This window comes from Tachysurus vachellii, chromosome 1, assembly GCF_030014155.1.
Source record: "Tachysurus vachellii isolate PV-2020 chromosome 1, HZAU_Pvac_v1, whole genome shotgun sequence".
Classification (NCBI taxonomy): Eukaryota; Metazoa; Chordata; class Actinopteri; order Siluriformes; family Bagridae; genus Tachysurus; species Tachysurus vachellii.
In genome coordinates this window covers 32,432,001-32,458,946 of record NC_083460.1, presented here as the reverse complement: position 1 = coordinate 32,458,946, position 26,946 = coordinate 32,432,001, and the positions used below count along the sequence as shown (strand labels likewise).

The 26,946-nt window shown below is 36.9% G+C and overlaps 1 protein-coding gene across 5 annotated transcripts; it reads right to left on the bottom strand.

The window, feature by feature from the left end:
• Positions 1-8,902: 8,902 nt before the first annotated feature.
• Positions 8,903-26,643, bottom strand: mfsd8l1 (major facilitator superfamily domain containing 8-like 1). 5 transcript variants are annotated; one of them, XM_060865007.1, is made up of 12 exons: positions 26,475-26,643; positions 24,852-25,037; positions 24,413-24,475; positions 23,474-23,593; positions 22,751-22,830; positions 21,335-21,605; positions 21,185-21,258; positions 20,744-20,957; positions 20,124-20,246; positions 19,757-19,887; positions 19,367-19,448; positions 8,903-9,122 (listed from the first exon to the last, which is right to left on the bottom strand). In XM_060865007.1, exons 1-11 carry the CDS (start codon positions 26,548-26,550, stop codon positions 19,383-19,385), a joined length of 1,404 nt encoding a protein of 467 aa, XP_060720990.1. In that variant the 5' UTR covers positions 26,551-26,643; the 3' UTR covers positions 8,903-9,122; positions 19,367-19,382. The 5 variants fall into 5 exon arrangements, with proteins under 5 accessions (XP_060720990.1, XP_060720999.1, XP_060721005.1 ...); XM_060865016.1 differs by lacking the exon at positions 8,903-9,122 and adding an exon at positions 17,191-18,262; XM_060865022.1 differs by lacking the exon at positions 8,903-9,122 and having other exon boundaries at positions 18,291-19,448; positions 24,852-25,002; positions 26,475-26,596.
• Between the last annotated feature and the right edge of the window lie 303 nt (positions 26,644-26,946).

The following is a 26,946-nucleotide window of genomic DNA, read 5'->3' as shown; positions in this document are numbered from 1 at the left end:
TGCATTGTAGGTTGATTGGCATCTCTGGAATATTGTCTGTAGTGTGTGATTGCGTGAGGGAATGAGAGTGTGTGTGTGCCCTGCGATGGGTTGGCACTCCGTCCAGGGTGTATCCTGCCTTGATGCCCGATGACGCCTGAGATAGGCACAGGCTTCCCGTGACCTGAGGTAGTTCGGATAAGCGGTAGAAAATGAATGAATGAATTATCACAAATGTATCTCAGTGCGAGCATAACCCTTTACATTTAGCATAACACAGCAAAAACAACAGAAACAGCTGAATGTGACGTAATGACGGGCTTCTGCTATGAACTCCGCTTCCCAGAATTCACCTCTGCAGCACATGGCTGAAGCCTGGTCATCGGACTCATTATCCTGCGCTGCACTGCCTGCCTTCTAATTACACTCACCTGTGTCCAATCAGCCTCACACAATAAATCAGCCAGACTGGCGGGCTGGCAGGCAGGCAAGCGTCTCGCCACAGTCACAGGTTAGGTGTTACTAAGCAGCTGCTTTGTTTAACGTAGTGTGTAAATTCTTTGTTCTCTTGGTTTTGTTTTTTTTACTTTAGATTGTGTTTTGGAGTATTTGTTTTAGTGTAGAAGTTGGCATCAGTTTGCATCTGCCTCCATATCCGGTCCCTCACCCAACGCTTAACACTGTGTGCTTTTATAATCACCATCACCTGAGAAAAAAAAAAAAAATGAAAATCTTGTAATGACCTCGAACTGCAGCAGCAGGCCACAACCCTGAATTATTACTAGAATCAGTCTTATAGTTCACCTATAAACACTGTAACAATGAGAAATCAAAGCTAATAACTAGGCAATGTTTTTATCATTTGCCGTTCATCTTTTTTTCTTACATTTCTCAAGGAAAATATTTTATACGTTTATATTTTTATATTACCTATATAGATATATATAGAATTTAAAAAGTTCAAAAATAAGAAAGTGTGCAATTGTGTGTTTTTATTTCATATTGTTCCTAAAAAGGCTCTGCTTTTATATTTGCCTTTAAATTCATCTTAATAAATACATTTAATTATAAAAAATGAAAACAACTATTGGAAAAACTGGAAAATAAAATGTAAGAAGACTATAAGAAGATTCTACAAAACCCTGGTTTTACTGATTATTTTGTTTAGGGTGTTTTTCATCCTGCTGCTACATATATAAAATATTTTTTAATCTGTAAAAGTGTAAAGTGAGAAAGCTATAAGCTGATGATACAAAGGTACTATAGATTAATTTATTATTTTCTATTTATTTTATTCTTCTAGCTCTACTACTAAAATGTGCGATTGAAATATTTTAAAAAGTGCAAAATAAGAAATGTGTTACTACACTGATACCACAAGTTATACATTTGTATGATTATTATATATTTATTATTTTGTTCCAGACCTACAGTTAATAGTATATAAAAGTATAAATATAAAAGTATTTGATGTGACTGAAAGCTCTTTGTCTTAGTCGCTCTTATTACCTGCTAATGATGAAAGTAATAAATCAGTTCAGACGTGGTCATTGGTGAACTCTTCACCCTGCTGGCGTTCATCCATCCCTCGTTCCTCATCTCTCCGTCAGTCAGCACCGGCCGCCTCCCAAACGTTCCCAAACATTCCTGCTGTTTCCCTGACTGACAGGATTTAATAACACGTTAAAAGACTTCTCCGTTATTAAAGGCCATGCTCGCTAATTTTTGGGTCGATGTCAAGAGCCGGAGCTCGAGCCAGACCTCGTTTTTGGACTCGTTCTATTTTAACCCTGATTGTAGTGTTGACTATTTAGCAATGTTCTCTTCCACTGAACCGGAACATCATGTCAGATGTAATGTTTAGTTTTTACATCTATCAGTGATCAATTTTACAGAAAACAACACATCAACTTCATCAACTCTTCTCATGCTAAATGTTAAGATATTAAATGTAAGTTTGAGCAGATTAGCTCTAGCATTTTGGCTCTGATGTTTGGGGATTGTTTCTTCTTTTTTTTTTATTGAACAGCAGGTAAACAGAAGCGAGATGTGAAGATGGTGTATCTTGAGGCTGCCTGAGCAAACACTGAGCGCTTTTATTCGCTAAATTCGGCATGTAATTTAACGTTAAGTTAGCATTAGCTCAGGACACGGCCATTACCAGCATGTCTAAGAATGCGCGCCAAGCTGCGATCGCACTTCCTGATAAGCTCCCATCTGCTCCGTTACCTCCAGCAGGACTTTAACTCACTCCAGACGATGCTTAGTGTCCTGTGGTTCTTATTATTTTTAGCTTCTCATGTTCGAGGACGGTTTCTTTCTTCCGCTCTCGGGTTTCCTGACAGGATTATAGTGAGTGTATCAGCACATCTCTTCATCACATCCAGCCTTAATCACTGCCTCTACGTTCTCTCGTTCCAAGTCTCTCTCTCTTACTCTCTCTCTCTCTTACTCTCTCTCTCTCACTTCGTTAACTATATTAGACATGCAGGTGAGGATAAAAACTTATGAATACTTTTGCTCATGCTGTGGATATTGAGCGTTTTCCAAAAATTATTTTATCTTTAAAATAATAATTAAAGATTTTTTTTTTTATTGAAGGTTTTTTATTCTTTTTTATAAAAGAATTGGATGTTTAATCTGTACAGTAGCAATCATAATGTTTTCTGTTTAAATAAAAGATGATCACATAAAAACTCACATAAAATATTCTCTATATTTAAAGCTAACAGACACATTTAACCCTTTTTGCCATTATGCCAATATGCTAAAGGAACTCTAAGGAAGATTTAGATTTCAAATTAAAATTTAAATGTAAATTAAAAATAAATAATAATAATAAAATAAATAATAATAATAATAATAATAATAATAATAATAATAATAATAATAATAATAAAAATATTTTAAGAAAATTAAAAAAAAAATGTATCATGTGGAACAGCATGTGAGATAAGTCATTATTATATCCACACTGTATATTCCTTTTTAATTTTTTTTAATGTTTTAATTATAAACAGATTTTCTCCACCTGTCACTCTATTACAATAAAAAAGTGGATAAAAGGAAACTCCTTCTGATTATTGTTGTTGTTATTTTTAGCTTTTCCAGCTCAGGGCCAGTTGCTTTTTTCCTCTCTCGGGTTTCCTGGCAGGATTAGAGTGAGTGTGTGTTCATCTGATATCAGCACATCTCTCCATCACTTCCAGACTGAATCCATGCCACTGCCTTTTCTCTGTTAATTTAATTATCCAGCATTGTGATTGGCTGAAGTTTGTGGAGTTTGTGAAGATTTTCAGCCTGTCACTTTGCTGCGTTTTTATTTCTACATGATGCTTTAAAAGCACTGAAAACTCAGTGAACTGCATCAGCAGGAAACATTTATTCGTTTGGAACGTGGCCATTTTTTCCACTCATTCTTTTCTAGGAAGCACTGGAGCTCAGTCTGATTCACACACACTCAGGGCTTTCTTATCTGATCCTGGGAAAGTTTTAAAAAATGAAAATGTCCAGCAAACACGCATGTGTACCACAAGTTTATATTTTACCTTTAATCCTCAGCATGACATTAGGATGATGTTGGTGCGGCTATGAAATTGGTGCAAGTGCAATGCTAATGTAAGGTTGCCATGATTTTAGTGTGATGACGTTGTGTTGTTGTAATTGTGAATGTTGATGTGATAATTTGACAATAGTGCGATGATGCTGTGATGTAGGCCTGATGTTGGTAAAACTATCTATGCCTTACTGTTAATGTTATGTTGTAACGTTTCCTTAATGTTAGTTTGATATCCGGGTAACGTTGCTTTAGTGTTAGTGTGATATTTGTGTAACAATGCATTAGTGTTAGTGTGATGTTGGTGAAACACTGCTATAATGTTTCTGTGACATGAGCTTAGGCATGGTGTAATACTGATGTGAAGGTGTGACATGATGATGGCATGATATTTATTTAATGTTGCCATAAGACGAGCCTGACTTTCATATGATGTTAGAGAGATTTGCATGATGCTGGTATGTTGGTATTGTGACATTGGAATGACATTTGTTTGTTAGTGTGATGATAGTGCAGCATTGTCATGATTTTAGTGCTGTGTTGGTGTAATGATTAGTGCGATGTTAGTGTGACATTGGAATGGCCTACGATTGATGTTGTTGTGATGTTAGTGTGACACTGGCATGATGTTGTGATGTTAGTGTGACACTGGCATGATGTTGTGATGTTAGGGTGATACTGAAACATTGTTGTGATGTTAGTGTGACACTGACATGTTGTGTTGTGATGTTAGTGTGACACTGACATGTTGTGTTGTGATGTTAGTGTGACACTGACATGTTGTGTTGTGATGTTAGTGTGACACTGGCATGATGTTATTGTGATGTTAGTGTGACACTGACCTAATGTTGTTATGATGTTAGTGTGACACTGAAACATTGTTGTGATGTTAATGTGACTGACATGTTGTGTTGTGATGTTAGTGTGACACTGGCATAATGTTGTTGTGATGTTAGTGTGACTGACATGTTGTGTTGTGATGTTAGTGTGACACTGGCATAACGCTGTTGTGATGTTAGTGTGACACTGGCATGATGTTAGTGTGATGTTATTGTGACACTGGCATGATGTTAGTGTGATGTTAGTGTGACGCTGGCATGATGTTAGTGTGATGTTAGTGTGACACTAGCATGATGTTAGTGTGATGTTAGTGTGACACTAGCATGATGTTAGTGTGACACTGGCATGATGTTAGTGTGATGTTAGTGTGACACTAGCATGATGTTAGTGTGATGTTAGTGTGACACTAGCATGATGTTAGTGTGACACTGGCATGATGTTAGTGTGATGTTAGTGTGACACTGGCATGATGTTGTTGTGATGTTAGTGTGACACTGGCATGATGTTGATGTGATGTTAGTGTGACACTGAAACATTGTTGTGATGTTAATGTGACTGACATGTTGTGTTGTGATGTTAGTGTGACACTGTCATAATGTTGTTATGATGTTAGTGTGACGCTGACATGTTGTGTTGTGATGTTAGTGTGACACTGGAATGTGGCTGCTGTGACGTTAATGTGACACTGGCATAATGCTGTTGTGATGTTAGTGTGACACTGGCATGATGTTAGTGTGATGTTAGTGTGACACTAGCATGATGTTAGTGTGATGTTAGTGTGACACTGGCATGATGTTGTTGTGATGTTAGTGTGACACTGGCATGATGTTAGTATGATGTTAGTGTGATACTGCCATGATGTTAGTGTGATGTTAGTGTGATACTGCCATAATGTTAGTGTGATGTTAATGTGACACTGGCATGATGTTAATGTGATGTTAGTGTGACACTAGCATGATGTTAGAGTGATGTTAGTGTGACACTAGCATGATGTTAGTGTGATGTTAGTGTGATGTTAGTGTGACACTGGCATGATGTTGTTGTGATGTTAGTGTGACACTGGCATGATGTTAGTGTGATGTTAGTGTGACACTGGCATGATGTTAGTGTGATGTTAGTGTGACACTGGCATGATGTTAGTGTGATGTTAGTGTGACACTGGCATGATGTTAGTGTGATGTTATTGTGACACTGGCATGATGTTAGTGTGATGTTAGTGTGACACTGGCATGATGTTGTTGTGATGTTAGTGTGACACTGGCATGATGTTAGTGTGATGTTATTGTGACACTAGCATGATGTTGTTGTGATGTTAGTGTGACACTGGCATGATGTTGATGTGATGTTAGTGTGACACTGGCATGATGTTAGTGTGATGTTAGTGTGACACTGGCATGATGTTAGTGTGATGTTAGTGTGACACTGGCATGATGTTAGTGTGATGTTAGTGTGACACTAGCATGATGTTGTTGTGATGTTAGTGTGACACTGGCATGATGTTAGTGTGATGTTAGTGTGACACTGGCATGATGTTGTTGTGATGTTAGTGTGACACTGGCATGATGTTGTTGTGATGTTAGTGTGACACTGGCATGATGTTAGTGTGATGTTATTGTGACACTAGCATGATGTTGTTGTGATGTTAGTGTGACACTGGCATGATGTTGATGTGATGTTAGTGTGACACTGGCATGATGTTGATGTGATGTTAGTGTGACACTGGCATGTTGTTAGTGTGATGTTAGTGTGACACTGGCATGATGTTAGTGTGATGTTAGTGTGACACTAGCATGATGTTGTTGTGATGTTAGTGTGACACTGGCATGATGTTGATGTGATGTTAGTGTGACACTGGCATGATGTTGATGTGATGTTAGTGTGACACTGGCATGATGTTAGTGTGATGTTAGTGTGACACTGGCATGATGTTAGTGTGATGTTAGTGTGACACTGGCATGATGTTAGTGTGATGTTATTGTGACACTAGCATGATGTTGTTGTGATGTTAGTGTGACACTGGCATGATGTTAGTGTGATGTTAGTGTGACACTGGCATGATGTTAGTGTGATGTTAGTGTGACACTGGCATGATGTTAGTGTGATGTTAGTGTGACACTGGCATGATGTTGTTGTGATGTTAGTGTGACACTGGCATGATGTTAGTGTGATGTTATTGTGACACTGGCATGATGTTAGTGTGATGTTAGTGTGACACTGGCATGATGTTAGTGTGATGTTAGTGTGACACTGGCATGATGTTGTTGTGATGTTAGTGTGACACTGGCATGATGTTGATGTGATGTTAGTGTGACACTGGCATGATGTTGATGTGATGTTAGTGTGACACTGGCATGATGTTAGTGTGATGTTAGTGTGACACTGGCATGATGTTAGTGTGATGTTAGTGTGACACTGGCATGATGTTAGTGTGATGTTAGTGTGACACTAGCATGATGTTAGTGTGATGTTAGTGTGACACTGGCATGATGTTAGTGTGATGTTAGTGTGACACTGGCATGATGTTAGTGTGATGTTAGTGTGACACTGGCATGATGTTAGTGTGATGTTAGTGTGACACTGGCATGATGTTGTTGTGATGTTAGTGTGACACTGGCATGATGTTAGTGTGATGTTAGTGTGACACTAGCATGATGTTGTTGTGATGTTAGTGTGACACTGGCATGATGTTAGTGTGATGTTAGTGTGACACTGGCATGATGTTAGTGTGATGTTAGTGTGACACTAGCATGATGTTAGTGTGATGTTAGTGTGACACTGGCATGATGTTGATGTGATGTTAGTGTGACACTGGCATGATGTTGATGTGATGTTAGTGTGACACTGGCATGATGTTAGTGTGATGTTAGTGTGACACTGGCATGATGTTAGTGTGATGTTAGTGTGACACTGGCATGATGTTAGTGTGATGTTATTGTGACACTAGCATGATGTTGTTGTGATGTTAGTGTGACACTGGCATGATGTTAGTGTGATGTTAGTGTGACACTGGCATGATGTTAGTGTGATGTTAGTGTGACACTGGCATGATGTTAGTGTGATGTTATTGTGACACTAGCATGATGTTGTTGTGATGTTAGTGTGACACTGGCATGATGTTGTTGTGATGTTAGTGTGACACTGGCATGATGTTGATGTGATGTTAGTGTGACACTGGCATGATGTTGATGTGATGTTAGTGTGACACTGGCATGATGTTAGTGTGATGTTAGTGTGACACTAGCATGATGTTAGTGTGATGTTAGTGTGACACTAGCATGATGTTGTTGTGATGTTAGTGTGACACTGGCATGATGTTGTTGTGATGTTAGTGTGACACTGGCATGATGTTAGTGTGATGTTAGTGTGACACTGGCATGATGTTGATGTGATGTTAGTGTGACACTGGCATGATGTTAGTGTGATGTTAGTGTGACACTAGCATGATGTTAGTGTGATGTTAGTGTGACACTAGCATGATGTTAGTGTGATGTTAGTGTGACACTGGCATGATGTTAGTGTGATGTTAGTGTGACACTGGCATGATGTTAGTGTGATGTTAGTGTGACACTAGCATGATGTTAGTGTGATGTTAGTGTGACACTGGCATGATGTTAGTGTGATGTTAGTGTGACACTAGCATGATGTTAGTGTGATGTTAGTGTGACACTAGCATGATGTTAGTGTGATGTTAGTGTGACACTGGCATGATGTTAGTGTGATGTTAGTGTGACACTAGCATGATGTTAGTGTGATGTTAGTGTGACACTGGCATGATGTTGTTGTGATGTTAGTGTGACACTAGCATGATGTTAGTGTGATGTTAGTGTGACACTAGCATGATGTTAGTGTGATGTTAGTGTGACACTAGCATGATGTTAGTGTGATGTTAGTGTGACACTGGCATGATGTTAGTGTGATGTTAGTGTGACACTAGCATGATGTTAGTGTGATGTTAGTGTGACACTAGCATGATGTTAGTGTGATGTTAGTGTGACACTGGCATGATGTTAGTGTGATGTTAGTGTGACACTAGCATGATGTTAGTGTGATGTTAGTGTGACACTAGCATGATGTTAGTGTGATGTTAGTGTGACACTGGCATAATGCTGACATTATATTAGTGAGTGAGTATTGTTTCATGTCTGGTGTCACAGAGCTGTGCTCTGACAGTCTGCCTGAGAAACCTGAGAAAAGCACAAACACAGCAGGATGAGGATTACTGACATAATACATTAACATTAGTGGTGACATGCTAATACTAAATAATTCTGTGACTCAGTAACACTAGACAACAAGCACAGAACAGTGATCTCTAACAGTTTAAGCACTAACACAACTTTTACATGTTACATGACATGAAATATTTCATCATGAACAACACGTACAATTGTGTAGCAGGAAAATGTTTACAGTTGTTTTATTTCACAACATTGAGAGCACAAAACAGCACAGAGCTTTTATACAGAGATCTGTGTGTGTTTTATCGCTTCTCTCTCTTTCACATGCCACGTGCTTTTTTTCCTTCTATATTCTTGGATGCTATAATGATGAAATGAGGACCCGAGAGGCAGTCACTCGATTTGAGCCCGGGTTTTTTGTTGTTTTTTTTTTTCTTGCTGAAAAGGCTGATGTTCGTAGCGAGTCCAGTTGAGACGAGATCGCAGATGTGAGCGTGTTTTGGCTCTTCTCGTTCCAGAGAACGGATCTGCACCCAATTAGCCACCACCTAATCATGTGCCTTCCAGCTCTGGCTCGCGTTAGCAAGAGAAAGAAAGAGAGCAAGAGAGAGAAAAGAAAAGAAAAGAAAAGAAAAGAAAAGAAAAAAAAAGAAAAGAAAGAACGTCAAACAGGACCTGGAGCCAAGGGATTGTTCTGGTGAAGTTCAAATCGTTCTAATTGAATCTGCAGCGAAAATGAAAATTCTGTTTAAAAAATGGACCACCGTCGTTCAGCTTTGCATACTCAACGCACACATTGTTAGAAAAGAAAAAAGAAGGATTGACAGACAAGGACCACTGTCAAAACATGCTGTGGGCTTTGTAACCATGCACACACACGCACACACACACACACACACACACAAACACACACACACACAGTGTGATATGCCATTCCTTTGTCCAATTATCAGACCCATGATGGCATTTTAGGCTCTCTGAGATCCGTCACAGTTCATCATGAGGTCATCTCTCACTACACTGCTCTCTCTCTCTCTCTCTTTCTCTCTCTCTCTTCATTCCTCTCTCTCTCTCACTCTCTCCATTCCTCACTCTCGCTCTCTCTCTCTCTTCATTCCTCTCTCTCTCTCTCTCTCTCTCTCTCTCTCTCTCTCTCTCTCTCTCTCTCTCTCTCTTCATTCCTCACTCTCTTTCTCTCTTTTCATCTCTCTGGTCTTCACATGGTTATAATAAAGTAATACACTGCCCCCTACAGACTGATCCCAGTACAGTTGTTGCTCCTTAATACCTTAAAAAGAAAAAAAACCTTGTACTTTCCCTTTGATCATATCTGTCAAATGATGGCAGATTGGCACCGAACTCTGGCACATCACAAAGAAATTCCAGAGTGAAGCAGTTTAAGAGTGAAACACTCCAACCCTTATCTGATTGTTTTTCGGAGTGCAGTTTCTGAATTAAAAGGAGCGACATGGCGGACGCCCAAACACAAACACAGTGATGTCGTAGTGAAACTCATGATTCTAAAAAATCAAATGTGATTTAATTTTACTTCAGTTTCCACTGGCTCCAAATGCCTGAGTGAACAACAACAGTTTCTTTCACTCAAGTGAATTTATTATTTCATATCGAGGTTGATATGAAGCTGAAATCTGTCTGCCACCTGGTTTCCATGTGGAAGAGTGAGAAATGATGATGAAATATCATTTGTGTAGCAACTGATGAAGTAAGCAGCTCTTCATCGCGCACACAGCCTCTTTACTCACGCACAGGTTTAAAACCGATTTTATTTTAGGAAGGTTTGAGTTAAAATCCTATAATCCTGTGTGGGGATCATCAGTGCTCAGCCGGTGGGAGAGAACATTAGGAACGCTCTGAAGCTCTGAACTGCTTTATAATCCATCCAAATGTTTAACCTGCAAGACTCATCATTATTGAGGTTTTTCTTAAAGTTAATATCATTCTAATATCTTTCACATTTAAATGGAAATATAATTTAATAGTCATCATCTATAGTCTTTTTCACAGATTTATGATCAATTTCTGAATGAGAATGGAATATTTTGTTAATGCATTTAATCATAAAAAATTCATAAATCAATCTTTAATCCTGAAGCACTGATGATGACACTTATGATGGGAGAGTAATAATGGAATTGCTGTAAAATTTGTTTTCTATTATTATTATTATTATTATTATTATTATTATTATTATTATTATTATTATTAGTTTATTCCTAAACATAACCTTATATTTTATCCTCTAGTCAGCTTATTTGTATTGTAACACTGGAGCATAAACACATGCTACATTCATTCATCTCTATTATACTATACTAATAATTATACTATACTATTGAGCTAGTAGGAAAAATCCACATTTGAAATGTGAAATGTATTCAATTCAATATTTGAAATGTATATTATTATTATTATTATTATTATTATTATTATTATTATTATTAATACTACTACTACTAATAATATGCATTTCAAATCTTTTGAAACTGAAGCTTAAACTGCTTTATATACAGTGTACACAGTAAATTAAATTAAACAAGAAGGATAATAAAATGTAATCAAGAGAATTAAAATATTTAAAAATGTAAAAATTAATATAAAAAGCATGAACAGTATTTAAGGTATAATAATAATAATAATAATAATAATAATAATAATAATAATAATAATAATAATATAAAACATTAAATGCAGCATGTATTTATTCTTAGTCATTTGCTAAGTAATTTAAATGTATTATTAGTTTTTGACTCATCACACACAAGTTGAAATCTATTTATTTATTTATTTATTTATTTGTGTTCGATTTATTATTACTTTTAAAAAACGGTCACTTATAAAAATCAGTTGTTAGTCAAGTGTTGTTATGGGAAAATAATCAACTTCTGGGATGTTTTGTTGTGTGTTATTTCAGGACACACTAAAGACTTTACTCCTACTTTAATGTTGAGAGAAGTCTCAGTAGGAAACAGTGTGGTTTGGTGTGAGGAACACGACTCATGCACTTTATACCAATTAGGAAAATAAAGTCTTCCGGCCTTTGGTCTGAGTGAATCATTTCTTCTTTCTGAAATCTAATTCAGTTGAGAAAAATTAAAACTGACTTACTGCTTAAATGTTTACTTCTGTAATGAAATAAAAAGTGTGTGACTTTTTGTGGTATGGCACCGGTGGATGTTGAATTCACCTCTGAGCTCATGACCTTTAACCGACTGACCTTGGTTTTGCCTCACAATACCCATGTATACTTTCCATGCAACGTTAAGCACACACACACACACACACACACACACACACACACACACACACACACACACTCAGACGTATTATTCATGCTCAGCAGTTCAGCAGAATAGACTCAGGCTTGTTTGTCAGCATTATTCACACACAGACACACACACACACACACACACACAGTACCCTTCCCAGTTAATGGAGTGTCTCTTATGTAAGTGTGTGTGTACAGGTGGTGTCTCATGTGTATGATGGGTCTGTTCTCCTTGTGCCCCCTACTGCCCAACCCATTCCTCTCTCTTGCCCCACACTACCCAGAGTGTGTGAGGATTGGCGTCCCATCTGTGTGAGAGGCGCAAGATCGTTAACCCTGATTAGACTGATGTGGCCCCCGACACAGAGATGGCGTGAAAATCCTGCAACAGCCGCGACCTACTGACCCGCTGCTGAACTCACAATACACACACACTCGCTCTCTCTCTCTCGCTCTCTCTCTCTTTCTCTGTGTGTCTGTCTTGCTCTCACTACCATAGTGTTGGTTTTAAACACCGTGTAACTGCTCTTTATTAGTGTGTGTGTTCAGCTGAGACTAAAGTCTATGTAAAATCTAATGTTTTCAACATTTTTAACTTCTATCTCAGTGTTCAAGTCAGACCACAAGACCGCTGTGTTTGAAGCCCATAACTGTCAGCTTTAGTCATCTGTAAGCATTATTACAGTTACAGTAAAAAATAAAAAATCATTGTGTCTCAGCTGCATCAGGTTACTCTGAGGTCTGACCGCTTGTTAACATCATTAAATAAATCAAGAATAAAAACCTTTAAACAATGTGACCTTTTAATCAGGTTTTTAAGCAGGAACAATGGAATACACGCTGGATTAAAATGTGCGGTTAGTAAACATGAGGAATCCGACTTCAGGAAAAAACCCTATGCATCACACACTGTAACATGACTTTACATTCTTATTAACAGTGAATTCTCTTATTAACAGTGAATATTATCTGAAAAATAAAACATAATTAATTTACACATTTTATGAAGCACAAAATGTGGGGATATAAACCATATAACATATAAACCCCAAAAAATGTTATGAACAAAAAATCAAGAGATAATTCAAGTCTATTTTTCTATGACAAAATGTTTTAATTATTATTTATCAATTTATAAATATTAGTTGTTGTGGCACAAAAAAGTATCATAAAATAATGCCTGTATTTTATTATTATAAATAGTATTTTCTATTTAAAATAGACTATATAATAATAATAATAATAATAATAATAATAATAATAATAATAATAATAATAATAATAAAGTTGTAAGGTTTGTACAATAAAAGTGTAGCTTTTATTGATTTCTAAATATGAAATAAATGCTTAATTATAAATCTGTCACTAAATTAACAGAAATAACAAATCAAAAACAGAGAAATCACCAAAAAAGCAACAGAGAAGTCCACTTTTTCATTTTAAACCAAAAACCAAAAACAAACTTAACATTAAATAATAAACTGCTGTAGTCAAAGTTGAATTTTCTTTCATTTTAATATTGTGATTATTTTTATATCCAACAATGTAATGAAATTAATTCAAGTTTTTTTAATTCAATTTTATTTGTATAGCACTTTTAATAATGGACATTATCTCAAAGCAGCTTTAAAAAACACTACAAAAAGTTTAATATACAACGATTAATATAATATAAAAGTTCAAGCTTAATGAACTGAATTTTAATGAATGAGTTTTGAAGAATTGATGGAGTTCATCGACAGCATCAGCGTCAGATTTATCTATGAACCAAATTATCTTTTTAGTCTAAATCTTTTTAGACTGATCTTTTGCGGTCCAGTTAATATCTTCTCAGCCTTTCAAAGTAAACCCCAGAAACATAAATGACCTTTAAAATAAACGCCAGAGTTCATGTAAAGTTCACACGTCTACTATCATCACATCGTCTGCGCGTCTGTTTGTCCGCTGTATTTTAATAGAGACAGAATTAAAATCGCCGGCGGCTCGATGCGTCACGTGATGTTTTTTACAGTCTGACAATGATTGACAGGTCAGTGTTCGGGTCAGAGCAGTTAGAAAAATTCTGAAAAATCAGTCGCTGTATGGCTGTATGCCTCACTCCCATTAAGTTACTGCCCCAAAGACTGCCCCACCCTCCTTAAACAGAGTTCACCCAAGGGTCACACGATGCACTGACTGTCATGTAAAATCCAACTCAACAGCAAAGAGTTTTTATTACAGAGGACAGTGTTGAGTGCTGAGTGGGTTTATAGCGCCCCCTGTCCTCACACAGACCTCCAACACGAACACAGCAGCAGCATCAGAATGTCACAACTGGTACCTGATGTTAGTTTGTGTATTAAGTTTTTAATGGCACGTCACATCAAGGATATTTACATGGAGGTCAACATTTCTCTCCATTTAATTTCAACTGCTATAAATTGACATAAGACAGAAAGTCTAAAATACATTTAGGTGACACATTCTGAAATATTCATGTAAACATGTTTCTGAATTAAAATGTTTTCTGCCAATATCATAAAAATTACAGTCCAACAGAATATGTTTAACTGATACCTGATACTCACAATATTAGTAACAGCAGTATTAATGTTTTTATATACATAATTTAAGCATTCAGCATTTTATTATAATTTGTGATTGTATTCGTTTAAATGGCATACACTAGCTGACAATAATTACATTTGTACACATTATAATAATATATGATCAAATTACATTCACAGTTCTACAAACCCTAAAAGGAAAATCAATATGGAATGTTTTTTTTATTTATTTTAGTATATTTAACTAGTAATTAAATACAAAAAAAGAGAAAGAAAACAAAAAACTGAATAGCCTTATATCCTGCAATAGCTAGTATCAATACTAAGCTAGTAACAAAAGCTAGTAACAATAAATGCATTTTGATCCACTCAAATATAATATATTATTATTATTATTATTATTATTATTATTATTATATTTGTATTTTTTTTTTCTAATTCCTTAATTTATTTAAGTATTTTAAATAATTTTACAGGAGACATTTTGGATAAGTATATTTATATTATGGATATTTATATTAGGTTTCTGGCCATTTAGATCCTCTCACAGTATATGTACAAACGTGAAATACCATCACATGAATTTTAAAAAAAAAAAAAAACACTTTCCTAAATTATATTCTAGTAAGCTTTCACTACAGTCACCCCAAAACCCATTCTCTTGCCGTATTTTATTATTCTTTTATTAACTGAGTGATGTTAGAATTTAAACTATATAAAATATATTTTATTATTGTGTTTTTGTTGCTGAGTGATGACTACATTATGATGAATGGAGCAAAGCCACACAGACAAATAAAAATGAAATGAAACAGTAACATCTGCTATTATTTTAATGCTTGGGTGATTTTTGAAATGAAATATTTTTAACGACGCATCTCTGGTTGTGGAGCTGAAGGCTGTGCTTTTCTTATACGATGCGAGTGCTTATTCTCACAGACTCTCCTTAATTATACTATAAACAACACTACATTGTCTACTGTCATCTAAAACTCATATCTTTAACAAATATATAACAAACAACAACAGCAACAAAAAAAAGAAAAATGGTGTCTGACAGATCATATTTTAATAATAAATTACTGTATTGTCAGGATTAAAATGAGATACACACTTTCAGACTGCAAGAAGTTAGTGAGAAGAAAAGTAATGCATTTGGGACCGAAAATATAGGAGGTGAAATTAGTTCATATTTACATTTAAAATATGTTTCAGCTGTTTGTTCTATAGTTATAATGCAAATGATTTTTTACTTTTTGAAGGTTTACTGACTTCACTTTACTGCTGTTCCAAATATCTTGCTTTTGTAATTTATTTTAGTGTATTTCAGTTATTGGTTTTATAAGTCCCTCATCATACAGATATACAGTGGTGTGAAAAAGTGTTTGCCCCAAATTTTAATGTTTCAGATCAAACAAATGTAAATTTTAGTCAAATATAAACATGCAGTATTTAAATGAAGGTTTTTATTATTAAGGGAAAACAAAATCCAAACCTACATGGCCCTGTGTGAAAAAGTGTTTGCCTCCTAAACCTAATAACTGGTTGGGCCACGCTTAGCAGCAAGAACTGCAATCAAGCATTTACAATAACTTGCGATGAGTCTTGCACTGTGGTGGAATTCTGGTCCACTCATCTTCACAGAATTGTTGTAATTCAGCCACATTGAAGGGTTTGAGAGCATAGAATATTTTAAGGTCATGCAACATCATCTCCAAAGTCTTCATTTTGTTTTTCTTCAGCCATTCAGAGGTGGACTTGCTGGTGTGTTTTGGATCATTGCCCTGCTGCAGAACCCAAGTTCGCTTCAGCTTGAGGTCATGAACAGATGGCCGCACATTGTTCTTCAGGATTTTTTGGTAGACAGCAGAATTCATGGTTCCATTTATCACAGCAAGTCTTCCAGGTCCTGAATCAGCAAAACATCCCCAGACCATCACACTACCACCACCATATATTACTGTTGGTATGATGTTCTTTTTCTGAAATGCACCTTCCAAAAAGTTCAACTTTTGTCTCCTCAGTCTACATTGTATTTTCCCCAAAGTCTTGGGGATCATCAAGATGTTTTCTGGCAAATCTGAGACGAGCCTTTATGTTCTTTTTGCTCAGCAGCAGTTTTCATCTTGGAACTCTGCCATGCAGGCAATTTTTGCCCAGTCTCTTTCTTATGGTGGAGTCATGAACACTGACCTTAACTGAGGCAAGTGAAGCCTGCAGTTCTTTGGATGTTTTTGTGGGGTCTTTTATGACATCTTGGATGAGTCGTCGCTGTGCTCTTGGGGTAATTTTGGTCAGCCAGCCACTCCTGGAAAGGTTCACCACTGTTCCATGTTTTCGCCATTTGCAGATAATGGCTCTCACTGTGGTTCGCTGGAGTCCCAAAGCTTTAGAAATGGCTTCATAGCCTTTTCCAAACTGATAGATCTCAATTACTTTCTTTCTTGTTTGTTCATGAATTTCTTTGGATCTCTGCATGATGTGTAGCTTTTGAGGATCTTTTGGTCTACATCACTTTGTCAGTCAGGTCTTATTTAAGTGATTTCTTGATTGTGAACAGGTGTGGCAGTAATCAGGCCTGGGTGTAGCTAGAGAAATTGAACTCACGTGTGATAAACCACAGTTATGTTTTAACAGGGGGGCAAACACTTTTTCACACAGGGCCATGTGGGTTTGGATTTTGTTTTCCCTTAATAATAAAAAACCTTCATTTAAAAACTGCATGTTGTGTTTACTTGTGTTTTCTTTGACTAATATTAAAATTTGCTTGATGATCTGAAACATTAAAGTTTGACAAGCGTGCAAAAAAATAGAAAATCAGGAAGGGGGCAAACACTTTTTCATACCACTGTATATTGTGATTTACTTCTTTACATTTATTTAGTGATTAATGTAAATCATCAAAAATCATGTAAAAATCATCATTTACAAATAAACCACAATGTGAAGGTTGGGTGAGGCCAGGTGGATGATTCAAAAACAGGCAAAGAGATCAAAATCAAAGTGATAAGTGAACAGGGCAAAAGACAGCTTCGAGGGTCTTAGACCTCAAGGGGTGGCACCAAGTGGATGGCTTCAGAGTGCTATCGGGGTCAGGGCCATGCAAATGGATTGAGACTGCTGTATTGGAGGGGCCAGGTGAATGGATTCAGAGATCTGAAGGGGCAAGGCCAAGTAGATGGATTCAGAGTGCTATGAGGGTGGGGCCAGGTGGATGGATACAGAGTTTTTATGGGGCGGAGTCAGGTGGATAGATCCAGAGTTTTTATGGGGCGGAGCCAGGTGGATGGATGCAGAAACCTGAGGGGGCAGGGATAGGTAAATGGATTCAGAGTGCTATGGGGTGGGGGTAGGTGGAAGGATTTAAACAGCTGAGCAACAGATTAGCTCCTAAAATCTAAGAGGTGGGGTCAAGTGGGTGGATCCAGAAGGAGGCAGGTGGATGTCTTCATAGAACTAAGAGAGCAGGGCCACATTGATGGCTGCAGAAAGCAAAGAGTGTGCAGGTAAATGTGGATAACCAGGTGGTTAACACCAGAGCAGTGATGTGGAGGGAGCAGGTGAAGGGCTGAAGAACATTGGAGGCGGGATCAAGTGACAGCTCCAGAGAGTTGAAGGGGTGGGGCTAACAATAACCAATAGAAACAACTTGAAGTATGAACAGTATGTTTATAGAATAGTGTTGTAACAGACAGTTTATATATAATAAAGCTGAACATTGTGAGTGTATCAGTGTGTTGTGTGTGTTCATCACATGAATAAGGAGCTTATAACTTTATTGCATTGGATTTCAGTATAACAGTTAAACGATATAAATAATAAATATCATCACTGCATGCTGCACACCTCGTTCATACCACATCTCCTCTGCTGGAGTCTGTACAAGAAATACATACAGAAATACACACTGAAAAGCAGTGCGTGTTAAACATCATTCTTAAACACCATCCTGAGGACAAATAATAAATAATATGATAAAAAAAAAACATGAACAGAAGTTAGTTATGTTACAGTAACTAAGATAAGAAAATAAAAAAATAAGAAGAAATAAAAAGTCCAAAATAGCAAACAGCAGAAAAAATAAATGTACAATAACAAAAGCACAAAACAAAACTCCCCTCAAAACACACAAAATACAAAACCCCCATATGAATCAAATAAAGAAACAACCATAAAGTGCTACATGTTGTGAACACAATATATATATATATATATATATATAAGAATAAATAAACTGTGATGATAATATAACAAATAAATATATACATAAAGTATAGAAACATACATCTGTTAATAAAGTGTTGTGTGGTATAGATTAAATATCTCAATAAATGTGTTATTCCATACAGCTTGCAATCTAAAGCTTTTCAACTGAATTTAAACTCATTACATTTCTTTTCCTTTTGAATTTTATGCCCTGTGAATGCAGTTCAGTATAACAGTCAAAATCTGATGGTTCAATAAGAAGTTATTTAACACAGAGCCAGACTGAAATGTATCTGAATCTCCTGTTTGCTTTTCCTTCCTCTCTGCTGTCTCACTGTGTTATCACTCTAATTAATCATTCCATTTCACTGATACGGACACGCCAAGTTGCTGTAGTCAGAAGTTCGACGTTTTAAATCAAAACAAGATTTTTGGCATAAAACAAATAGACTCAGTCAGGAGTCAAAATGCACATGTGAAATGTACTTTTTTTTTTTTTTTTTTAAATATTTATAATGCAGGCAGGATTTTGTGATGAAATGATTAAACTATTTTTTTTTTTATCTGCAAAGTTTACAAACGAAAAATCCAGGTATAAAACAATGTCAGGAGAGAATTTTAGTTTTATATCCTTGGAGGATTGTGTTCATATTTAATTAAGCTACGTACAGAAAAGTGTGAATATGTATACACTCTTATGTCAGTATAATCAAACCTTACAAACTAATGTGTATTTAAAACACAGTTTCTGATCTACTGTATATAGTTGGCTGACCTGTGTGAGTCGTGTCTCATTCCTCAGGGTGCTCCACTGTAGTGTGATCGACCAGCCGGTTGTACGAGAAGGTCATCATAATCTAAGAGGGAAATCCAGAGAAAAGCACCAGAAGAGGGCAATAAAGTGCAAAAGTCTAAATGGAGTCAGTCAACTGTTTCCAACATACCCTAGGTGACTTCCCTTTCAACAAAGGTGTACTTTCAGCACAAGTAATAAAGTGATGATGAATGTACTGACAATGCATTGAAGCAGAGCTTATGAGGACTGGACAAGGGTGAATTAAAGTAGGATTGGAACACAGCCATAATGAAGCATTAGTTTCTGTAAATGTGATTTTAAACACACACACACACACACACACACACACACACATACACACATACTTACAGTAAGTAGTACCAGTAAGCCCATCATCACTCCAAGCATCACATAAAGGTTAGAGGTCAAACTTCCAGCCCATAATGGACCAAGAATAGTAGCTAAACCTCCGACAGAGCGCCGAATTCCCTGACTGAAACCTAAAAACACACATTATACAGACACACACACACACAGCTATTTTAATTAATTGCTAAAGTTGGCACGAGTTACATTCCTTACTCTTATCACTTTTCTGTTTCAACATGTGATTGGCTAGCTTTAATCTGACTAACCAAGATAACTTAAAAAAGGCAGTGATTAAATTCTCATTATCTTCATAATTATCGTGATACTCTCATTGTTAAACTCAATATTTATTTCAGTGTCGTCTCACCCTGTGTTTTCTCAGCAGTCACTTTGGAGAAGAGAGACACCTGAGCGACGGCGATAAAGGGCAGCCCCAGCACCTGCAGGAACACGCCGATGATGAACTCTGTTAACTGCCATGAAAACCCACCTATAGCAGAACAACAAGAAGACTAAAGTCAAAACCATCTGACAAATCTTGTCCTGCTATAGTCACACACAAGTGTACAACTGAAGCACTCCATCTAGCTGTGAACATCTTAATTACAGCGGTTGTTTGTGTATGTGTAAGTGTGTAAGTGTGTACTGTGTGTGAATGCCCTTTTGCTAGATTTTGAATGATGTACTTGTGTAAATTTAAATCATAATAATGTCTCCTACACTGGGACTGACAAGCACAGAGGTCAATAATTCACTGCGACATATACACATAAAGGTCATACATCATTAGATGGGACGGACACGTACAGAAAGAGAAACACAAAGAATGAGAGAGAGAGAGAGAGAGAGAGAGAGAGAGAGAGAGAGAGAGAGAAAGAGAGAGAGGCAAAGTGACAGACAAAGAGAAAGACAGACTGAAATAAAGGCAGACTGAGAGACAGACAAACAAAGAGACAGACAAACTTATAGACAAATAAAGACACTCACCCTGAGGGTTAGCGAGGAAGATGAGACACCAGACACAGGAAATATTGGCGAGGAAGAGGCCGATGGACAGCACCACCCTCTCCTCCACCTTCCTGCTGAGCCAGCGGACGAAGATGAAGCCAGCAATCACCTCCACTCCACACACACAGTACATCACACTGTTCTCCAACTCACCAAAATTAAAGTACTGTTGCGTCAGTGGAGTCACCATCGTCTGTTTCACAGGCAACCACAACATGAAATACACACCAACAAGTGGTGATATATAAACACTATAGCTACATTCACATTACACACTGCAGTCACAGACTACACTCAATTTCAGACAAAAAACCTGCAGCACGTATCTCACATGTCTTTTTAAACTTATGGTTTTAAACAATACAAAAGTACAAGAGCATCATAGGGTGCTGTGCGTAGTGTTTGTGTGTGTGTGTGTACCTCCAGTGCTGTCTGGTTGAACAGTGTGATGAATTGAGCTGTGAGCAGCACCACCACCTCCTCTCTCAGAAACTCTGTTAAAGTGCACAAAAAAAGTGAAGAAAGATATAAACTGAATTTTAAAATATTCACCCACATAAACACACACACCTCGTGCAGCACTGAAGTGTTTGAAAGGGTTGGAGTGGATCTTTTCAAAAGATGGTGAAGCCGGAGCACAGTTGCCATTAGCGATCGACTGATCCGTTACAGGTGAGTCATGAAGTGTTCCATATGATTCAGGGAGGGCATTAGTTTGAACCAACAATCTCTCTTCCTCTTCCTCCTTCTCTTCTTCTGATCCCTCGTTCCTTCCTTTGAGATCCCAATACATCAGCAATACAACGAGCTGGAGCAGCAGCCACAATGCACACATGAAGATCTGCACGCACACACACACACACACACACACACACACACACACACACACACACACACACACACACAAAATATTTAATAATCCATCACACATACATCATTAATGCATCATGTACATAAGGATTGACTGCACAGCAGATGAGTCATCTACACAGTCTGACTGAAAAGCTCCAATAACACCTTACCACAAAAAAACCCAAGTAGTACCAACCAATGTGAAATCCTTGCTGAATGCTTGATTGGCTGATGGCAAAATTTTATGTAAAACAGCCATCAATTGAAATCCCCTTTCAGCTTATACAGTGATGATGTGCATCTCTTGACTGGATTAAATCTGCCCTCTCTAAGTGACCACTCATGAAAATACAGTAACAAAGATATATAATATAACACTTTTGTGTGTGTGTGAGTGCGTGTGTGTGTGTGTGTGTGAAAAGAGACAGAGAGAGAAAGAGAGAGAGAGTGTAAGTGCAAGAGAAAGAGAGAGTGTGTGTTTGAGTGCAACAGAGAGAGAGAGAGAGAAAGAGAGAGCGAGAGAGAGTCAGAGAGAGTGTGAGAGAGAGAGAAAGAGAGAGCGAGAGAGAGACAGAGAGTGTGTGTGAGTGTGACAGAGAGAGAGATAAAGAAAGAGAGAGAGAGAGAGAGAGAGTGTGTGTGAGTGCAACAGAGAGAGAGAGAGAGAGAGAGAGAGAGAGAGAGAGAAAGAGAGAGAGAGAAAGTGTGTGTGTGTGAGTGCGACAGAGAGAGAAAGAGAGAGAGAGTGTGTGAGTGCAACAGAGAGAGAAAGAGAGAGAGAGAGAGAGAGAGAGAGAGAGAGAGAGAGAGAGAGAGAGAGAGAGAGAGTGTGAGTGCGACAGAGAGACAGAGAGACAGAGAGAGTGTGTGTGAGTGCGACAGAGAGAGAGAGAGACAGAGTGTGTGTGAGTGTGACAGAGAGCGAGAGACAGAGAAAGTGTGTGTGAGTGCGACAGCAAGAGAGATAAAGAAAGCGAGAGAGAGAAAGAGAGAGAGCGAGTGCGAGTGCGACAGAGAAAAAGAGAGAGAGTGTGAGTACGACAGAGAGAGAGAGAGAAAGAGAGAGAAAGAGTGCGAGTGCGACAGAGAGAAAGAGAGAGAGAGAGAGAGAGAGAGAGAGAGAGAGAGGTTTACCCCGGGAGCAGTGTATTTATTCACCACGAACGGTCCAAGCTGGAAGTCACACAGTCTGAGGAAAATGTTGAATGCTGGACCTGAAACATGACACAAATAAGGACAAGAACATCATCACTATTAAAACATAAGAGTAACAGCTGAGTATAAACAGGAGATGGAGATATACCACAGTGCTGTGGACTGCGATTGCTAGTTGTTGTTTTTTTGTTTGTTTGATTGTTTTAATTATTAATTATATACAGGAAGCACTTTAATTAACAGGTATGGAAGGTGTCTCCAGTACAAACCCTTTGTTGCAGTCATAACGCTTTAAGTTTTTATTGTTTTATTGCTGTTTGTATGGAAACATATGGCTGATATTAAAGACAGGTTGTTTCCATTACGTTCTTTCTTTTATTCACAAAACTAAAGCAAGAAAGCAATAGAACTACAGAACACTCAAAATGGAGTGTTATTATTCAAATGAACATCACATGTACTGTTTTACTGAATTATCTTACTGCAGATATAATAAATGTGAATAAATGGTACATGGCAAGATTAACATAAATAAATAAATAAATAAATAAATAAATAAATAAATAAATAAATAAAGTCTGTTAGTTAAAAGTTATTCATTAGTCAGATGAAACAAATATAGAACATAAAATTGAGAATTTCATTCAATAACAACTCACTGACCAGTGAGAACCAAAAACAAAATCAATCTGACAAACTGACCAATCAGAAGGCCAACTTGTCTGCAGGCCATGACAGCAGCAAACACTGTGGAACGGTCTTCAGGGGCTGTGATTCTCGTCAAGAAACCAAAAATAGATGAACCGGCTCCTGTCCCAACTCCTGTCCCGTAAATAACAACAATACTAAATGTTACACAACGCTCTATAATTTTACACAACCCAGTGAAATAAACTTTAACGCTGAACGTGTTTAATGTGAAAAAAACCTGCTACTGCTTTTCTACACTTACATAATGTGTAACAAAACAAGAGATGTGGTTAGTATTCTTTAATTCTAGCAAAGATTTACAAGTTACAAACTCTCTCTCTCACTCATTTTCTACCGCTTATCCGAACTACCTCGGGTCACGGGGAGCCTGTGCCTATCTCAGGCGTCATCGGGCATCAAGGCAGGATACACCCTGGACGGAGTGCCAACCCATCGCAGGGCCAAGTTACAAACTAAGTTACAAATAAATATTATTCATTCATTCATTCATTCATTTTCTACCACTTATCAGAACTTCATCTCAGGTGTCATCGGGCATCAAGGCAGGATACACCCTGGACGGAGTGCCAACCCATCGAGGGGGACACACACTCATTCACTCATGCAATCACACACTATGGACAATTTTCCAGAGATGCCAATCAACCTACCATGCATGTCTTTGGACCGGGGGAGGAAACCGGAGTACCCGGAGGAAACCCCCGAGGCACGGGGAGAACATGCAAACTCCACACACACAAGGTGGAGGCGCGAATCGAACCCCCAACCCTGGAGGTGTGAGGCGAACGTGCTAACCACTAAGCCACCGTGCCCCCCAAATAAATATTATTATTATTATTACAGAAAGAAGGAATCAAAGGGCACTTCACTACATGTTGTACATTTGTGTATGTGGCAAATAAAATTAGAATTTCAATATTTTGTCCTCACCTGCAACTAAACGACTGCTGAGCAACAGCCACTTGGAAATTCCGATAAAATACATAAAATTACCTGAAATACAAAGGAGAAAAAGAGAAATGATCAGATCATCTTTTTCACCTTCATGTTATCAGCCTATTACATGAGACACAGAGATATATATTTACATTTACAGCTGATGTATCAGCTTCAAATCACTCTCACTCTTTTGTTCGATTCTTCTAAAATGTTAATGGATTTTTTTAAACAATACGCACAAAACATGATGCTGGAGCGGAGCCATTCATGGTTTCCTACAGAGCCTTTAACTGATGGAATTTTACCTCAGAACAAAAAGTTCCCAGCATGAATGTCAAAAATTATAATTCAATTTATTGAGAAAATAAAAAAGAAACTAAAAATGCCTCTTTTATAGTATCAGTCTAAAGTGTGTGTGTGTGTGTTTTACCGATGATTTCAAAGCAGTTGGCAAACAGTATGATCTTCTTGGTGCTGTGTGTTCTGTCGGACCAGAAGCCGAATAATGGACCTGACAGCAGGCCAGTGAAGCTGAAAGCTGACAGACTGAGACCCAGAAAATACGGAGCAGCATCCAGCATCTGCAGGAAACGCCAGATTGTAGGTAAAATCACCGCTAATGAAAGAGAGAGAGAGAGAGAGAGAGTTTATATGATGTGTTTGACAACAGAAAATCAGACACTGGGCTTGTGTCATATTATAGTTGTCTGTCTCTCCATTGATCTGTCTGTGTGTCACTCAGTCTTGGTATGGCTCTCAGTGTGTCTATCAATCATTCTTTTTATCATTCAGTCTGACGTTCACTCAGTGTGTCTGTTAGGAGAGAGCAAAAAAAAACACACACCTCTGACTGTGGTTTTTCACACCATGGCTCAACTGATTTATTGCCCATTTATTCTTAAAACATGAAAGTAAATGTTCTGATATATTTTGTGTATCAAGATGTGATTGTTTGTTTCTATCTTAATTAATTGTCTATATATTTTCTGTCAGTTTATTATTTTATCTGTCTAATCGTTACGGTGGCCGGGAAGTGCAAAACAAACGAACAAAATCAGAAAACAAAATAACAAATCCAAAACAAATGAACAAATTCAAAACAAATGAACAAAATCAGAAAACAAAATAACAAATCCAAAAATAAATGAACAAATCCAAAAAGAAATGAACAAATCCAAAAAATAAATTAACAAATTAAAAACTAAATAACAAATCCAAGAATACATTAACGAATCGAAAAAGAAATAAACAAATCCAAAAAGAAATGAACAAATTAAAAACAAATGAACAAATCCAAAAGTAACAAAATCAGAAAACAAAATAACAAATCTAAAAAGAAATGAACAAATCGAAAAAGAAATAAACAAATCCAAAAAGAAATGAACAAATTAAAAACAAATGAACAAATCCAAAACAAAGTAACAAAATCAGAAAACAAAATAACAAATCTAAAAAGAAATGATCAAATCCAAAAATATATTAACAAATTAAAAAACAAATTAAAAACAAAATAACAAATCTAAAAATATATTAAAACATTTTAAAAAACAAAATTAGATTAACAAATTTAAAAAAAAAAACAACAACAACAACAACAAATCGGGAAACAAAATAAAAACTCCAAAAACACAACGACAATTCAGACAAACCAGAAAAGTTGGTATTTGTTGTTTTGTTTAGTCATTTGTTATTTTGTTTTGCACTTCTCGACCACCATAATGAACAAAACATGTTCATTATGGTGGTCGAGTTAAATCATTTAGTTAAATCATTTAGATCCTGCATTCATCCTGCAGTGAATGAATGAACTGCTGTAATATCATTTAGTAGGAGTTTAGCAGCAGTGTTTATTTCTTTAAACACAAACACTTTCAAATGCAAAATAACGTTTTGTTTAGTTTTGTAATTTCATAGAAAATGATTTAAGCTCGTTTAGTGACATTTATACTAAACATGTAAAAAAATAAAAACATAAAACAATCTAGATTTGTATTTATTAATAAGAAATGATGCCACATTATATGTAGAGGTTTAATGTAAATAATAAACTCACCGTATTCCACTCCACTCAGCAGGAAAACCAGTCCTATTGTAATAAATGTCAGCTTTCTCTTTCGTCCATAATCCATTTCTGCTGTTTAAAACTGCTCGCTAACTTTAATAAATAAGTGTCAGATTGTGCGAACATAAGCAGCACTGCGTCCATAATATTAAACCGTTACACACCGACGCCGCGGTTTGGACACTGACACAGTTCCTGGTTTCATTAAGTCCCGCCTCCTGCTAAAGAACTATTGGCTGGTCGTGTCCGCCTCCAACGCGTTGATTGGTGCAACGCGTTGATTGACTTTTAGATCGCCGAATGAACATTTAAAAAACATTTTTATTTGTACACTTGCCAATTCTTTAACCACTTTAAAAAAATGTCAACATTTTTAGGTGACAGATTAAAAAAAAAAAATCTGTAAGTAGTCTTTTAGACAATTTACAGAGTTTTACAACGGTTACTCTACCAAATAATACAG